General features: G+C 30.2%; 2 protein-coding genes across 5 annotated transcripts in view; both read right to left on the bottom strand.

Annotated features, from left to right (window-relative positions):
- The window catches only part of LOC107455173 (inner nuclear membrane protein Man1), a 45,715-nt gene that overhangs the window by 9,069 nt on the left and 17,510 nt on the right, over positions 1 to 19,136 (bottom strand). For all 4 annotated transcript variants that reach the window (XM_043052216.3, XM_043052217.3, XM_043052214.3 and 1 more), the window contains 5 exons: positions 13,722 to 13,792; positions 7,350 to 7,516; positions 4,685 to 4,786; positions 3,733 to 3,826; positions 2,091 to 2,226 (listed from right to left, as the gene is read on the bottom strand). In XM_043052216.3, the coding sequence (XP_042908150.1) occupies positions 2,091 to 2,226; positions 3,733 to 3,826; positions 4,685 to 4,786; positions 7,350 to 7,516; positions 13,722 to 13,792 (570 nt within the window). The remainder of the gene's footprint in view (positions 1 to 2,090; positions 2,227 to 3,732; positions 3,827 to 4,684; positions 4,787 to 7,349; positions 7,517 to 13,721; positions 13,793 to 19,136) is intronic.
- Positions 16,185 to 18,646, bottom strand: LOC147807375 (uncharacterized). Its single transcript, XM_087168445.1, has one exon. The coding sequence runs from the start codon at positions 18,361 to 18,363 to the stop codon at positions 16,294 to 16,296; it is 2,070 nt and encodes a 689-aa protein (XP_087024571.1). The 5' UTR covers positions 18,364 to 18,646; the 3' UTR covers positions 16,185 to 16,293.

Here is a 19,136-nt window from a genome sequence, read left to right on the forward strand (position 1 = left end):
AAGGTGCTTCATGGCCTATCAGGTAATTTTCAGATCTGTAAGAAATCATTGAATTGGAAAGCTTGGAGCGATACAATGATAAGCCTATTTTTCAAATTGTTCAGGAGAATTTCTTAGAAAGCCAGTCTTGCAAAAAAAGAAAAATTCCATACAGACAATAAAATGGTTATGTTTTTTCTTGTAGTTTGCAAGTGGAAATTTAAGAGTTTTCAAAGTACTAATCTGGAAACAATGCAAAGAAAAAGTTTAGGAATTATAACTATGCTGTTACAGGGGGCGTAGCCAGATTTTTCAACAGAAAATAAGCACACTTTAAGCACTCAAAAATATTTTGAATACCTTTCCCCCCAAAAAATAATTCATAATCAGGATCTGTGCAGTAATAAAAATGATTTTTTTTCTATCGTTTAAAGTTCGTTATTCATACACATAAAATCAATAAAATTCAAAAACATTATAAAAAACTAATCATGATCATAATAACTAGTTTCCGATAAATATTGCAGAGAAAATTGTGAAAGTCATGTATTTTTTGTAATTTATGAGTAGGGCCCTATAAATTATGCAGAAATTTTTTAAAAATTATGCGGCTAGGATGCGCCGATTTTTAATAATTACGTGGCAAGGATGCGGTGTCTTTTAAAAATTATGCATGCAGAAGTTAGTCCAGAAGCTGCGTTTTCTTTCAAACTCTGTCTCTGTTTTGTAAAAATTTGGCCATAGCAGGATACAGCTCTTTCACAATCTACTGAATTAGGAAGCACTGAGAGCACTTGTCTTGCTTTTTTTGTAAGTTCTGGAAATCTCTCTGAGACTACCTCTGAATTCCAGAATCTAATTAAGTCCTGGTTTGAACATTCTTTTACATATTCTTTGTAAGCAGCAAAGTCGAGTTTTATATTTTGACCACTCATTCCTGGAATATTCTTGAATACATCGTCGTCTTCAATATTGAGGTTGACTATTTGTTCTGGATCGAAAACTCGAGCAGCTTTCATGAAGTTTTATGCAGGTTGACTAAACTTGGGCCCGCGTTTTTTGAATACATCTAGTTCTGGAGAGTAGTAAGTATTCAACTTTGCAATTGTTTTGTGAAACACTTCTTGAAGAAATGCGTTGCATGAATCTTTTCGTGAGTATGATGCCTGAGAATTACATCGAAGTTTAGACCGCAGATCAAAAATCTTATTGTAAACTTTGTGAATAGATACACCACATGTTTCGAAAAGAGAAGAGTATCCATTAATATCGGAGCGTGTTCTGCAATGAACTGAAAGTCTCTGCAAATTTGCTTGCTTTCCGCCAAAACTTTGCACTGATTGAGACAAGCAGTGTCAGGAGTAAGGTTTATTTCACTTCTAAAAAATTCTATGTAAACATTACAATATTCAGCATGATATTGCACTGATTTAAACCAGGAATTCCACCGTGTCTTTATTGGTGCTGGACAAAGTTTAGCCTTCTTATTGTCATCTGTTAAAAACTTTAAATAGCGGCGCTTTTTTGCAGGACAATGCTTGAACAATTTCTTGAAGTTTCCTGGGAATTTGTCCACCTCTGTCAGATTCTTGGAAAGATCTGACCACCTGACCAAAAAGATTCTTGGAATTGAAAAAGAAGATATATTTCAATTGAAAAAAAACCCTTAAGGAGAATTTTATCTGGTAAACGAATACATTTTGCTGAAAAATGAAAATTCTACAGATATGCTGCGATTACTCGGAAAATTGTAAATTATGCGGATAATTGTGAATTATGCGGGTTTCCGCATCTTCCGCATCTTCGCATAATTTATGGGGCCCTATTTATGAGGACAATCGACACGGCAAAGGAAAAACCTCTTTTTAAAAGATAGAGAATTAAGCATTTTTTACAAACCCCAAATTAAAAAAAAGCACCTTTAAGGGCTTTTAAAAAACATAAATCAAAAATAAGCACATCAAAGCACTTTTTTAAAACGCTACACACTCTGTGTTATATACGATAGGTTTTAATTAGGATAAAAGCCTCTCATTTCTTTATTTGATTAATGTTAGCATTACCTGTAATATAAATTTAAAAAAATTAGAACAATTCAAAATAACTCTTACTTCTGTGGTAGTGAATGGTTGCCATTTCCATACTTTAAAATCTTCTCCATTTATGGTTCGATATTCCACAGATACCCTTGACTCATTCTCTTCAATAAATGCTACAACTCTATCCCAAAGCCACAATTTTCCTCTTCTGCCACAAATTAAATAAATAAATGAATAAACAAATAAATTTAACATAAGAGGCAATTTTATAAAATACTGCCTACCATCTGAGAAAAAAATTAAAAAAAATTTTGAAGAAATATACACTATCTCGCCAAAAGTATCTGGACACCTGATTGTTATGGTGGACACATGATGGTGTGGGGATGTATCTCGTGGTTTGGCTTGTGTCCGTTAGTTCCTGTGGAGCTAACATGAACTCTGAGATGTATGTGGACATTCTGGACAATGCTGCACTCCCAACTCTAGGGCAATATTTCAGCCCGTTTCTCTTCCTGCAGGATAACTGCTCCTTTCACACACCAAGTCTTACACAGACGTGGTTTGACGAAATGGGTGTTCAAAATATGGGCGGGCCTTCTCAGAGCCCTGATCTAAATCCTATAGAACACCTTTGAGATGAATTAGAGCTCAGATTACATAGTCAGCCAAATCGACCTTCCTCACTTCAGCAGTGATAGAAGTCAGTTCCTGTTGACACCTATCAAAAGCTGGTGGGGGAAGTCTTCAAAGACGTGTGCAGGCTGCCATCGATGCATAAGGGGAGCCAACATCATATTAATGTGCGCCTCAGGACACTCTAAGTCTACTGGGTGTCCAGATACTTTCGGACAGATAGTGTATTACATGGTTCTCACTCAATTTCAGAAAATAAACTGCCTAGGCTGGGATAGCCTGGTTGGTAGGGCACTTGGCCCATGTCCAAGAGTTTGATCCCCGATGGCCAAAGACTCCTCGTGTAGTAAAAGGTGACTGATGCACGTTAAATCTGTCGAGTCGCCAAGTCCTCCGTGTTCCCATAACAAATCAATACCTCTGGGGGTACTGATCCAGGGGTTTCCTTGTCTTCTGGATTGGTTCGAAATTACAAAGCTACGGAGTGGACATTAGTAGTCGTAAACCCAAAAATTGGGTCGGTTGTTCGACGACGGATATACAAAAAAATAATAATAAATAAATAAACTCCCTGATTTTTCCAAGAATATCAGATAAATTTTAATGAAAATTCAGACCATATATATCTATACAATTACATTTTTATTATGTGATTTTTTTTAAAATTTGCAATGCAAAATATTAGATTTCATGAGCAAAAAAACATAACTAAATTATGAGAGAAACATGGCAGTTTCACTGAAATGTGAAATTTTTACAACAAATAATAAATGTAATAGATTTTTGAATTATTTAACTTGAATCTCAATAACTGATCATTGTTACTGTTACAGAAGAAAGGACATAGAAGACACAGAGAGAAAGTTACAGCCATGTCTAAGGTGGGAATCGAACCTGCAATCACTGGTCTTACAGTCCAGTACAGTAACCACTAGACCTCTGCTTTAAAATAAATAATTTTGCAAGATTATTTTTTTAAGGATATTGTGAAGGATATATTCTTTAAACATAATATTTTGTGAAGGATCCATTTTTAGGAAAAAAATAAGTTTACGTGAACCCTGGTTTATGTGCCTACCTTTCCTTGGCAGGAATGACAGCATCTCTAACTTTCACAACAGCTTTATAAGGTTCGCTGCTTACAGACCACTCCGAAGTTTCTTGAAGAATATCTGAAAACAAGTAATATAAAAAAAAAATTTTAAAGTAAATTCCTACTTAGGTCAACAAAGAAACATTCTATTTTAGCTACTTTTTATTAAATAATTAAAATATTTCTCCCATATATTAATTAACCAAATTTAATGAATGAATTAATATTTGAAAAAACTGTATTAACATCAAGTGTCATCCACTACAAGTTTTAAAAAATGTATTTGAACTTGTATGGATAAATAAAAAGTATTTTATTAACGATTGAAAATTTGAGCAAGATATATAAATAAGAAGAGTGTTAATGAATAGCAAGGAGAGTGTTAACTAATAACAGGAATTGAGAAAAAAAAGGCGTGTTGTATCAGACAACTATAAAAATATAAATTTGGTGACGTGGACCACACGTGCTACCACGTCATATTCTTTATTGAATTTATCTGACACAGCGAATATAAAAAAATTAAATATTTATATATGCGCAATAAACTATTTTTTTTTTGTTCAAATAGAGCTATAAGTTAGAAATTATCACTGATGTTATTTTTTAAAATGTGTGAAAAACTGTATTGCTTAAAGTAAAATTTAAAACAATGACTAACACTTAACAAATCAGAAAATTCTTCTTCGTTTTCGCTCATTCCTATTTAATTAATGAATTAATATTTGAAAAAACTGTATTAACATCAAGTTTCATCCATCTACTACAAGTTTTAAAAATATATTTGACCTTGAATTGATGAATAAAAAGTATTTTATTAACGATTAAAATTTGAACAAGATATAAGGAGAGTGCCTACTAACAGTAGGAATTGAATAAACAGAGTCTTGAATACCTATCGTAATTTAATGACAATGTGAAAAGGAGATGAACTTACCAATTACTTTTTCAACCATCTCATAAAACATTTTTTCCTGGTCTTCTTTCCGCTTCTTCCATAATTTTGTAACAAAGAAGCATACAGATAAAAGAACTCCAACTGTAAACAAATAGAGGTATTAAGATTAAAATATTTCAAAAGCTGTTTTAAGCAGTTTGAACAATTAGGAATTTTAATTTTTCTACCAAATGCAGCATAATTATCACTTTTAAGGAATAAAACAAAAAGCAACAACTACAGTTGGACCTCTATCAAGGTGCGTGGCCAAATCATTCAACAAAAAATAAGTACCTTTTAAGTACTTTTAAAGCATTCAAAAAATATTTTTAAGCACTATATACTTTAACAAAATGCATAATAATTTTCAACGACTTTATATGATGATAAATGAACTAGATACAGACAAAGAACTCTTTTCTTGATCAATTTTGGAAAAAGGAAAATTAAGCACTTTTTAAAAACGCCCAAACACACCTGCAAAAAAGCACCTTTAAGGACTTTTAAAAACAAAAATTTTAAATAAGCACCTTTAAGTACTTTTTAAAAACGTTATGCACCATGTCTATTTAACGAAGTCACTAAATCCCTATAAAAAGTTTGTTAAGTAGAAAATCACCTTTTGAAATACATAAACACAAAATAGGTTTTAAATTCATAAACACTAGACATAATTAAAATAGCAATTGATACACCTTCATCTTGTAAGCTAGTATATATATATACTATTTATTTTATAAATCTTAACCATAAAAGAAATCTGCATGGAAAGCAAGAATAGAGCAAAACATTATCCAGTGTACCACTATCATACTACATACATTTTCAACTAAAAAAAGCTAAATTTGTGTATAAAATTATAGCTGCATTTACTATAAAAGTAATTTTAAACATACATTATCACATGCATTCTTAAGTTTAATTGTTACTGATAAAATCGGTTAATTTTGTGTGAGTTTATCGTTTGAAATGCAAACAAAAAGGGAAAGGGGTTTTAATGCTTTCAGGAAAAGTGGCTTCGAAAATCAATTCAAGGCCATTTCCCCTATAAAATGCGTTAACAAGTTTGAAATGTTCTGAAATATTTTGGGAAATAGGGAAAGTAGATCTCAAAGAAAATTTCGTTAAATAGAAAATTTTGCTATTTAGAAGTCATTTTATAAAGAAATTTCCAAAATTTTATTGCATACCTGCCAACACTGTAGAAATAAAATAACGGAGATTTTACTAGCAACATTTTTTGAGCTATGAAAAAAGTTTTGATACATCATGTATAATCGTGTATGTCAAAAAGAGAAATTCAAAATTGAAAATAATATAAGCACTTACATTTAGCGAAGTAAAAAATATGTATATAAATCTTAATCTATAAAGGATTTTTTAAAATCATTAAGCTATTTCATAGCCGTTGTTAAACAGCCCACATAATTTTAGATTTACGGCTACTAATATTCAACTCCGTCGCCTTGTAATTTTGAACCCAATCCAGAAGACTAGACTGGAAGAATACTGGATCAATCAAGTATTGGCAAAAATTTGCCATCGTGGAGGACATTTTGAAGGAACTAACCCGCATTTGCGTTATATAGAGAGGAAAACCATGAAAGCGTCCTATGGGTAACTTGACCACAAGGGGTACTTAAACTATTAGCACTCAACATACTGCAGTACTGGCAGTAGTATCCATGGATATTTTATAAGCAATTTTTTTTTTTAATTTTTTCCACAAATACGGAGAAATTTGAGAATATACGGGTAAACATGAGATAGTTATAAAAAACAGGAGACTTGGCAGGTATGTTACAGAAAAAAGAAAAAAAAATCGAGAAATATAGAAAAATAGAGAAATTCGCAAAATGGAAGTTCGTTAAACAGAAGTCCGACTGTATTTCACAACTAAAAAAAGAAAGAAAAGACAATAATAATCAGCAGGAGATATAAACAGGGTGCTCAGCCAAATCTTTCAACAAAAAATATTAAAATAAGCACTTTTTTAAGTACTTTTTAAGCACTCAAAAATATTTTTAGGCACTATATACTATAAACAAAATGTAAAATAATTTTTAAAGACATTACATGATTATGATAAAATAACTAGTTTCTGACAAAGAACTCTTTTTTTTTTAAATTATTAGCTATTATAAAACGATTAAGAGATTTTTTGGTTCGGTATCAGAGGGTGGAAAATGAATACTGAAATTGAGAATATCTGGAAAGCAGAGTTGCACATGAGAGGGCAAGAATCTCACCGAATCCAGCTCAGTAGACTCACAAGCATTTCATCAAATATGTAAAACGATTAGCGCTTTCATACGCTACCGACAGACGTCAATTCGTAATGGATTATTGTTGAATGTGCTAAAAACATTGAATGGAACAATGTGAAAAGCACGTTTTTGCATAATGTGTGGCGAAAATAGACATGGTAAAGAAAAGAAAATCTCCTTTTTGAAAATGGAAATTAAACACTTTTTGAAAACCCTATGCACCATGTTAAATATATAATTTCAGGATTTCAGAAATAATTTGAATGGTGACTTACTACCGCACAAAAAGTATAATTTTTGTAAGAGTCCACTTGAGAAAGAGGGGAATGCGACATAATAAGCAGGAGATTTAAATATATAATTTCAGGATTTCAGAAATAATTTAAATGGTGACTTACCACCACACAAAAGTATAATTTTTGTAAGAGTCCACTTGAGAGAGAGGCGAATGCGACACATGAGAGACTTGGACCCTTGTATAGCCTCCAAGGCACTAAAAGGGATGGTTTCATTCACTTGTAGGGATAGTACACCTTTTTTTTCTTCTTCATACACAGGATAAGATCTGAAAACATATTCTTCTTATTAATTGTCAATTAGCAAGAATAGAGTTTTCTCAACCCACATCTAATAAAAATTTCACGTTGCATGAATAATTGCACTTTGGAATTATTCCGTCGACCAGTCTCTTCAAACCCGATATTATTGCCAAAAGGTAGCTTCTGTGCCAATAACAGCAAATTTTTTCAGATTTACACTGTAATCCTTCACTACGCCAGTTAGTTTTCTTTAGCATGTCGAAATATACTTAGGGGTGATCGTGAGAAAAAAATCTCATTTTCGAAAAGGGAAAATTAAGCACTTAAGCACCTTTAAGGGCTTTTAAAAATGAATATAAAAAATGAGCACTCTTTAAAAACGCTACGCTTAATATAATGAGCTTTTCATTTTTTACCTTTAACTACATTATTTCCATAATTTATTTTTAATACAGTTTTATAATATTTCAAATTATATAGAAATTTTGAGACTTCTCTTTTTCCTTAGCTTGGTTCCTTGTGGATCTAGTTAAATAGGAATAAGTGAAAATGCAGATAATAAAAGAAAGATGGCATGATATGAGAAAAGAATATAATACAGTGTAAAGTCGCATATCCGGAATCGGTGGGACTTCCAGAAGTCCGTATAATAGATTTTTCTGTATAATTGACCCCTAAGGTAAACAAAGCTTAAAATGATCTAATAAACAATCTGAATCTAAGAAGCAAAACATAAATAAACATTATTTTTAAGGGGAATAATGTTTTAGTATTAGAATATCTAATCAATCAAACATAAAATATGTATTAGAAAATAAAATATTATTGCTAAAAATATAGAAAATGAAAAAATTTGACTATTATGAAAATATTAATCCGCCATTTTGAACTAGAACGATTCAAGCAGGAAGGGATAATTCACTTCATTCTGAAACAAAGCTTAAAATGATCTAAGAAGCAAAAATAAATAAACATTATTTTTAAGGGGAATAATGTTCTAGTATTAGATTATCCAATCAATCAAATATGAAATATTAGGAAAAAAAATTATTGCTTAAAATATAGATAATGAGAAAAAAATTGACAGTTATGAAAATAATAATCCCCCATTTTTAACTAGAATGATTCAAGCAATAAAGGGAAATTACCGTCATTCATTAAGGTGGGTAGGTGGAGAAAAATTCATTTCCTCCTTATTTGTGAAAGAAAATAAGTGTAGAGAGGAGATCATTCAAGTTGAGGGTGGGGAAGTGACAAATTATTGTTTTCTCTCCAATTATTGGCTATCAATCAAGCATAAAGGTGGGGCACGTTGATGGGGTTCTCTTTATTTTTTCTTGTATGACTGAAAGAATCTCAGGGGTGATTGTGAGCCCAAGTCAAAATTCCGGAAAAATCCGGAAAAAAAATTTTGAGGTAAAAAATATATATATATATATTGTTGAAATAAAAAAAAAACAGTTTCAATTGAAAAAAAAAATTAAAGAAGGTTTTTTTTCCTTTTTCTCAATATTTCTTAGTTTACTATTTACTGATAACTATTTAGTTTATTATCTATTGATTACAATCTAACTATTTACTGATAAAAAATTAATATTAATATCAGAATTTATTCAATTTTTTAAAAAAAGGGAGGAGTTATAAAATACCTCTCTCTCCAAGAATTTACCCAACCCCCATTTAAAAAGCGGGATAAAAAAAACAGCATACTTTTAACACTAAATATCAAACTATCCTAAAGAGAAACTAACAAATCAACAGACAAGCAAAAATAGATAAATAACTTATCCGAAAATATGAAACAAAACAGCAGCAATCCCAAAGTAACAGTAGGTCTACTAAAAAAAAGTTGACAAGAATCGTTAAATCCCGACAGAAAAAAAAAATGGTCTCACTGAAAATAATTTGCAAGTAACCTGACGAAATAAAATGCACAGTGGAATCAGAAAAACAGAATAAAAATTAAAAAAAGAAAACTGCTATCCGCTTCATAAAATAATCGCCTGCTTTTATTACAAATAATTATACACTTAAATTAATCAACAATCTTCTCCTTTTATTTTATTTTTATAATAAGACTATTTTTAACAAAAGCAGATGTGATTCCACATCAAGAAAACTTACGAATGATATCGCATTTCTAAGAAATCAGAATTTATTCAAAAAATAAAAAAAAATGTTTTGTTAATCGATGGCAAATAGATGAATATAACTGGTGATTAAAAAACGTTTTGTTCATAATAAATAATGCATTATCCGAAAGAATAAAACAATTCATCATAATAAATCAAGGATAACAAAAACTGAGTAACTGGATTTAAAATAAATCTCACATATCAACACTCTTAGCCAGAAGTTTCAAGTTCCTTAAATCGTACATTCATTGATATACATTTACAGCAATACATTTTCCCCACCCCCTCGTAAATCAAAGAGAAAACGAAATCAGTATGCCACTCCTTTAAATTTGATTGACGGCAGCTTATCAGAAAAACAAACAACACACAGGAGAAAATAAAACATTTGTCTTTTCCCTGCCCCCTCTCGATCTAATTCCCCCCCTTTTTTTAATTATCGTTATACTTCAAAATAGCGGGAAAACCAAGCAAAATTCTTCCCGGTTTCCTAGATACCGGATAAATGGTTCTCTACTGTATTTTAAATACCGCTACTTTTAAAATATCCCTTCAATTAGTATTAACTTAAAAAAAATTTAAATAGTGTTTTTTTTTTTAAATTAATAGACTAAATCTAAAAAATGTCAGCCTTTTTCATATTTATTAAAAAAAAAATACGTGCAGTAAGGAAAGTAAAAATAAATTTTGCTTTATTTATCTTTATTTTAATAAAATCAATAAAATAAAAAAAAGGAAATTTTATAAAAAATAAAAACAATAAAAGTAAAAATTATTAAAAAAATGCCCCTTTAAAAATGACAAAATATCGCTTAATTTTTTATTTAATAAAGAAAATAAATTTATAATTTTAATTATAAAAAAACGGAAACTATGTTTTAATTTTTTTAAAAATAAAAACTAATTTTAAAATTTAAAAACATACATTTTTTTTTAAAGTTTGCTCATATTTCTTGAGAATTTTAATAAATTGAGAAAAAAATAGTTGAGAAAACTAACAAAATATACTTTAAGAATTAATGATTTTTGAAAGAACATCGCTATCAATTTCGATGATTTAAAATAATAAAGTTGGATTGACAGAAGGTCAAATATAAAATAAAATATAAGCTTTGTTTTAATTTGTAAAAGCAAAAACTAAAGAATTATTGATTCAAAAATAATTAAATTTAATCAAATTAGTGAGGTACATTGAAAGAAATAAAAAAAAGATAAATTTATCGGAACTAAACAATAATTATTTAAATACGAAATACCGCAATCCAGCCATCTCACATTACCAGGAGTCTCTCTGAAAATAATTAACAAAATGCGAAGTCCCACTGAAAAGTAATCTTCAAGGAAAAAAAAGGAAGCAAAAAAGAATTTATGGCGTTCTACATTCTGACGCTAATAACACACAAAACCAAGACCTAAGATTAAAATTGTCCTTTGCCATTCAACATCGTGAAACATTGTCTTTGCAGCAAAACTGAAATGAAATTAGTCTTTCTTAGCGCGGCAACTGAGTTAGCTATTAACTTCACCTTTCTTACTTTATCGAAGTGAAGATATAGGAGCTCACTCTGATCACGTTTAATCAATATTTTGCGATATATCGCCTATTAACAGAGGCATTGTCATTTTGTTATAAAACCGATTCGTCTCTATGCAATTTTATTTTGATGCATTTTTAAAAATATCAGCAAAAAAAAATAAAATGTAATTTGACAAATTTTTTTAAAGAAAAACATCTTGAATATTAAGAAAAATCTAATTCAACATAAAACTCACTTACCTGAAATGTATTATAAAGAGGAAGGACACTGGTATGGTAGAAAATCCATCACATAGATATACAATTAAAAATAAAATACGCTTCCACTTGAACGAGAGAATAATGAAGGAAAGCAGAATTTTTTTTCCTTCCGTGGGGTTAAATAACAAGGGAGTGATTACAGGGTTGCCACTCAAATCTGGAAAAAAAATTCCCTGTGTTTTCCCTGAACTATTATACACAATATATTAAAAGGAAACAACAATTACTGTGCTGTTTTGTGAGCTATATAGGGCTAACTATATTTATTAGTTTTAATTGGTGGGAAAACAGTTGAACATATTTAAATAATGTTATAGTAAGTGAAATAGTTTAGTATAGCTGAAATATCATGGCTAAATATCCCATAGATTACGCTTTGAGTGGGTACCATTTTTTAAAAGACAAAAATAAGAAACAAAATTCCCTGTATTTTCCCAGTTTGCAAGGAAAAAATCAAAATTCCCTGCATTTTCCCTGTTATTTTAGGTGATTTTTAAATTCCCTGTATTTTCCAGGTTTTCCCTGTTCTCCATGTAGAGTGGCAACCCTGGATTAGCGTGATGACGTCACTGAGCACATGCACGTGGTAGGCAGCACTACGCACGTATTAGCGAGGGGACTGAAAAGTAACGTTCATTTTTGCGAAAAAACTTCGCCAAAAGTAAAAAAGTCTCCCAATAGTCGCCTATTCCTGAAAATAGTTGCTTTTTTAGCCTTTTCAGGCACAAAAAAAAGCGCCATAGTCGCCTAAGGCCGAAAATAGTAGCTTTTTAGTTGTCGGAGGCAACCCTGTATCATTGATTTCCGGAAAGTTTTGTGATCAATGATTTGTTAAAACAACTGGACCTTCGATTTCCGGAAACTTCCGGATCAGAGTTAGTGAAAATTCCGGAAATCCGGACTTTTTCCGGAGCACAATCACCCCTGGAATCTGCTAAAGAAAGAATGTTACCCCCTTTTTTTCCCCGCCTCCTAAATATTACATGGTCAGGGGAAGAATGAATGTTTCTCAAGGACATGTATCCCTTTAGACCTATTCAAATGTTCCATTTTGACTCCCCCTCAACGTTAATGCTTGCAGCGTTTACCCTTTTCTTTCAATAAAAAGTTTCCAGGAAATGCCTCTTTTACTAGCCAGCTGCATAGGAAAAGAGAGGGGAGGGGACGCAGTTGTGGTCTTTTGAAAACAAATCTCCCTCTTTTAATGCATTACAGAGTAGGAGCGTCGCTAACGGTCACTCAATGGTCTTGGTAGATCTTCTCTTCTTCCCCTTTGTGATTTATGGGTTCAATGCATAAATCAGGGGTTCAGTGCAAGCTAGAAGAGAAAACGTGCAAAAAGACCTTTTTTTTTTCTTTTTTAAAGAAAGGGGAAGATGAAGAGATGTTTGTTTATTTTGATTGTTAAAAAGAGTCCGGGAAATCGATCCTTCCGGAAAAGGGACGTCCGGATATGAGACGTTACACTGTAGTACAAAAGAGCCAGAAAATCTAATATAATAAGATTTGTTTCTAGAAGAAAAAAAACTGAAACAAAATTTTTCACACAGCTAAAATAGTTAGCTAGTTTTAGATTGAATGACTAAGCAATTTTTTTTTTTTTTTTTTTTTTTTAAGTGCAAAACACTATTTTTACCATATGAGGGTTAACCAAAAGTGTCCAATCTTACACCTTCATTTTAAAAGAATCTTACAAACTCTCTTAATATCTGTTTAAACAAGATCTGTAAAGCATCGGCAGTTAGGAGGCCCAATAGAATCAAAATTAGATAAGAAACATACATTATGTAAATCTTAGCTGTTAAGAAAAAGGTTAAACTTAACTTAAAATGCAAAAAAGGAAGACAATAAAAATTTTGGTTGCATATTTTGTGTGGGTGCATTGAAGGGTAAACATTATTGCAATTTGGAATTTTTTGATTAAATTCAAAGATATTTTGTAGAAATATTTTTTAAGTCTTTGTAACTTTAGATTTAAAAAAAAATCAGAATGAAAATTTTGTTTATGTTTAAAGCTTTATAACACTTAGTGAAGTTATTTTTATTATTTATTTATTTTTATTAATTTTTTTATTGCAGTCGGAATTTTGGCAGAACTTAATGCTTGTCAGATATCTGTAATCACATTTGATTAAAATTTAAAATAATATACTGGAGAGTCCAGATTTATTCTACTTAATGTGAGATGATTTTTTGTTCAAAATTTCTTTCAATAGAAAAACTAAAATGCAGAAAAGAAACATGCCATAAAATTCAGCATTCATCATCATGAATTATAATTGAAACAAACTAACTTACTTAATTCCCATTTCAGGAAATCTGATCAACAATAAGACAGATTTAGTGAAAAGGAATTCAAACTTGTCCCCCTAGAAATAAATAAATAGATACTAGTTAAAAAACAAAACAAAACACAAAAACAAGTATTGAAACAGTACTATAGAACTTTAAAACATCACAAACAGATACAGTTTTTAAAGGTATATCATTTTTTTAATAGAAAATACAAGAATTTTAACAACAAACCAAACTTTAAACACAGTCATCACTAGCTAATAAGTTTTTCTAAAACATAGCTCAAAACTTGATTTGATATATTGTTTATTTTTCAATAAATATCATAAATCACAATTATAAAGGAAAAAGAAAAACAAATAACATTAAGCAGCTTTAGCATAATTTTAGAATATAAACATGAAATTATGCTCTTTAACTATGTTACCTGTCCTAGGGAACAAGTCATAACATTTTAAGACATTTCATTTACTTGTAAAACATTTCATTACTAAAACAATTCTGATAAGAACTATATTCCGGCAAAGGTACAACTTAAACATATATTCATAACTTAAACATATATTCATATATTTAAAAAAACATATATTCATAACTTAAAGTTTATATTCACTAAAATTACTCTCACTAAATTACTTGCCCACTAAAATCAATCACCTTTTGCCTATTTTGTTAAAAATTACAGTTTTAAACTTTTAAATTTTTAAGAATTATTAGACCAATTCTCTTTAAATTAGGGATTTCATCATTTAAAATTTAATAGATTAATTTGATGTAATAATTTTCATACCTAACAATACCTGTATAAATCTGAATATGTTACAAAATCATTTCGACCACTAGTAACTAAAATAAAAAATTTATTTTTTACCTGGAATTGTTTCTGGATAAACAAGCTAATTGTGTACTGAGGGGAATTATATATCGACCATGTCAGCCTTCATCTATCAAAAGGTACCTCCTGATAGAATCAAGTTAACATGTCTTATATAATAGTGATTTGGTATTTAATATTTGTAGTGGTAGTTACGCCACATTACGCCCCTTCCAAAATTTTATCTGCCATAGAATTTGATGAACAAATACCACTAGTTGGTTCACGCTGTTTATTTATTTACACCAATTTTGCTCGTTAAATGCTCTTCATTTTCTCTTGTTTTGTTTATAGCATTTCGCTCATTTTTTTTCTTCTTAATTTTATTTTGTTTATAGCATTTCGCTAATTTTTTTTCTTCTTAATTTTATTTTGTTTATCGCATTTCGGTCATTTTTTTCTTCTTAATTTTATTTTGTTTATAGCCTTTTGGTCTTTTTTTTTAATCTTAATTTTATTTTGTTTATAGCATTTCTCTCATTACTTTTTTTTCTCTGTAGTATTATTCTTAATCAATAATGAACCGATTAAGCAAGATGATTATAAATTATTTCTTATATGTTGAATGGCAACAGTCTGGATGAAAAATAGATCAGCTATGGTGAATAAAATATTTGCTAACCTTCTGAATAAGTCTCACTTGTATTAAGGTAATAAAACAAGACTTCAGTAAGAAATTTTTTTTTTTTTTGCTTTGTCGGCAAAGATATCGCAAAATATGCCAAAATTAACATTAAGGGGACCAAATTTTTAATTGCTCTTCATCCAAAAATGCAGAGACAATATTTTCCAGATTATAGCTACATCTGCAATATTTTGAGAATTTGATCTAAAAGAGAATATGTTAATTAAAAAGAACTAGTGTTTAATTTGGCAACTTAAAATATCGTCTGCATGAAATAATTTTCAGAAATTAAGATTAAGCCCTCAAATCACAAAGAAAAAGTCCTAGTATTGTAAAACAGAAACATTAGAACAAAAGTTATTGGATTCATTTTATTTTATTTAGATGATATCTCATTAATTAAGTTAGCGTTTCTTGTAAAAAGGGGTTGTATTTAAATGGAGAGAGAGAGAATTTTCTGCATGAGGACTAAATTAAAAACATTCCAAGAAATTATGCCTGGAAAAAATTTTAAATACAACAATGAAAAATAAGCATTAAATCCTTTAAAAACTGTTTAATAGTTATGAAACTTCTAAAGGTTTTTAAGAGCTCGTACTAATCCCAGACCTGCCAACATTGTAATCTGCATGACCTTACAATTCTGAGTTAGTGTTTTACTCGACATAGTGTTATACAGAAAGTGTTATTATAGGACCTTTTTACACAAAATTAAGATCTGTTACTAAATACACTTGTCAATTTTGAATAAATTTTTTTTTTTTAAAAATTCATTGTGAAAACAATAACAAAAACATTTTTTAAATCTTGAGTATTTTATTATACAATTGTTTAAACACATATTTACACTTAATCACAATTTAAAAATTAAATTTCTAGATTAATACAAAAAGGAAAAAAATTAAATAGACTTAATTAAAAACAATTATTGCTTTAAATGTTCATATGTAGCAGACTTAGCTGCTTTTAAGAATCCTTTATCGAAGATCTACTCATAACAACATCCAGTTTGCGTGGTTTTAGCAATCAGAATGTCCTCTAGAGATTTATCAGACAAAGAATTTCTGAACTGTGTTCTATTTTTTTTTTACTATGCTAAATACCCTTTCACATTCTGCATTACTGTGAGGTATGCTTAATATAGCTACCATGATTTTTGCTATTCTACTGTACTTCTTGAAACATCCATCATTGGATGTTATTTTAGAAATTGCATCCCATTTTTTGTCCATCCTTGTTTCCTGTTTAATCACAGAAGGTAAATCAGTAATCTGCAAATCACTAAATTCCTCTAAAAGTTTATCTCTTTTCATATCTTCAGTTTCTTCAACATTGTCATTAATCCACATCGATGGAAATTTTTTCAAGAAGAAATCAACATCCTTGAATCTTTTTGAAGGTAATTTATCAACATCTGCAACTTCAGCGGATAATAAAAACTCACTATTCAAGGGAAATTTCTGCCGTATATAGTTGCAGACAGCAATATAATAATTTTTTATATTACTATAGAAGAGTTGCTTATCTTCCATTTTTAAGACTGATATTAACTTGGAAGCAGCACTACCAATTATAATATCATCATCCAATTTATGATTTTTCTCTGACACTAAGTTAATGTCCATCAGGGAAGAACCTTTAATAATGTCTGCTCTTATAAATTTTGAGACAAAATCTTTTAATAAATCTAATAATAAAGAATTCAAAATATGAATTTTTGGCTCATTAGATTGTAAGGTAATTAAGCTTCTTTCAAAAACTGGGATGATATAATTTAGAAACAAACAATAAGCTTTACAGATATCTGATGAAAAAAATAGAAGCATTTGTTCTTCCCTAGTCAAAACAGATTCCTGTTTAGAAGATTTCGGTGAAGAATTTTTAGAACAATTACCAGCTTTTAATTTCTTTGCAGGATTTCCCATTTCTGATTTTTGTTCAGAAGTTTTTAATGAACTATTAGAGAAATTACCTACCTTCAATTTCTTCACAGATTTTTCTATTTCTAAAGGCCTTTTCTTTTTAATATGTGCATTCTCCACTTTGTTGTCATTTGCAGATATTTTTAATGGTATGGAATAGTCATTAAGACTATGGCATTTGCTCTTTCGATTTATTTGATCCTTGTAAAAGCTACACAGAGGATCCCATTGTTCCAGAAGTCTCATTAAGCATCTACCCAAAGAGAGCCATCTTGTGCAAGTATGTTTCAAAATTTTATGTGTATCAACGTCATGTAAAATTTGCAAAGCTTTAAGTTCAAGTTTCTTTTTAGAACTCTTCTCTAAGTAAAAAAAAATATCAACCAAAACATCACTAACTGATATAGGTAAAGCAGCAGCTCCTCTTTCAGCAGCAATGTGTACTAAATGGCAAGGACAGCCAACAACAAAAATTTCTGGATTTGCTGTCTTAATCACAGCGGCAACACCATTCTTTGAGCCAACCATCACTGGAGCATTATCACAGCTAAGTGCTAAACAATTTTCCAAAGGAATATTTTTTAATTTCAAAGTTTTTAACACCAAATTACCTATGTTCTGTCCTGTAGAGCTTAAATCTAAAGTCGGCACGGCAAGCAACGATACCTTGACTTCACCGGCATTTGCGTCGAAGTAAGATACAACGATGGGATAAAGTTGCGCATCTGTATCGTTGCTACCATCAGTAGCAACAGCAAACATTTGCTTTTGAAGAGATTCAACAATTGAAGCTTTCTTCACATCAGCTATTTTTGAAATAATAGCAGCAGTTTTTGTTCGTCCTGCACCATACTTCTTAGCAACATCGCTTTTAGGAAACATTTTCCTAAATAATTGACCTGCATGATCTGCGACACTAATAGGTAGATTGTGCTCGACAATGAAAGACGTAAAATACACTTCAGCCCGTATTACATCGTCATCACTTCCAGACGCAAAATACTTACTGATGTTTTCATTTTTATTAACACATTCCGCTAAATCCTTGTGTCTCTTTGTGCGTATATGATCATTAATATCGCTTTTACCGCCATGTGCTATTTTGAAATCTAGTCCACAAACATTACAAAAAGCATAGTGCTGCGATTTGTTAGACTTAATTATACAAGGAAAGCTTTTAGAATAAGATTCTAAAAAAATCTGATTGTAAACTTTAGGTGGCATTTTTACAAATAAAACAAAATCACGCTGCAATCCATGAGCAACAAATTGTAAACAAAAACATTACCGTTGCCAAAAAGCGCTCTTAATTTAGTCCGTGATTACCGGCCATGTGATCTCCTACATCAGCGTTCCCACTGGCTCATTTCGACGAGGCGCATACTCACTCTCATTGGCTAACGATTGTTTTAGCGTCACGTGATCGGCTCTCAATACCAACCAGATTAAAACATGTCAGAGTTTCGTTTTTTTGTGATGAGTTTCCTAACTAGTATTTAAAATCTTGTAAACCTTTGAATTTGAGACTTTAAGCATGCTGTTAATTTTATTTTCTTTATTTTTTTTTTAAAAAAACGAACTATAAATGATTACGCAACCGTACGATTTTAACGCTTGTCCGTACAACCGTACGATCGAGTAAAATACCGTACACTGTACGCCGAAACCGTACAAGTTGGCAGGTCTGTAATCCTGGTATAGCAAACAGTATTCTGCGAAATAATATGGTATTTAAGTGCTAATATAAATAGATTATTATTAAACAGACAATAAAAAATAAATAAATAAAAATTGTAAATATACATAATAATTTACAAAAACAAAAATCCATTGAAAAAAAATAGTTTTAAAATATTTTAACAATTATGAAACTTGTAAAAAATTTTAAAAGCTCATACTAACATTGATATAGCAAACAGTGTTCTGCGAAGCAATATTTAAGTGCTAATATATTATTATACAGATAAATAAAAATTGTAAATATACATAATAATTTA

Source organism: Parasteatoda tepidariorum, chromosome 7 (genome assembly GCF_982258835.1).
Source record: "Parasteatoda tepidariorum strain Cologne lab strain chromosome 7, Ptep-v5.0, whole genome shotgun sequence".
Classification (NCBI taxonomy): Eukaryota; Metazoa; Arthropoda; class Arachnida; order Araneae; family Theridiidae; genus Parasteatoda; species Parasteatoda tepidariorum.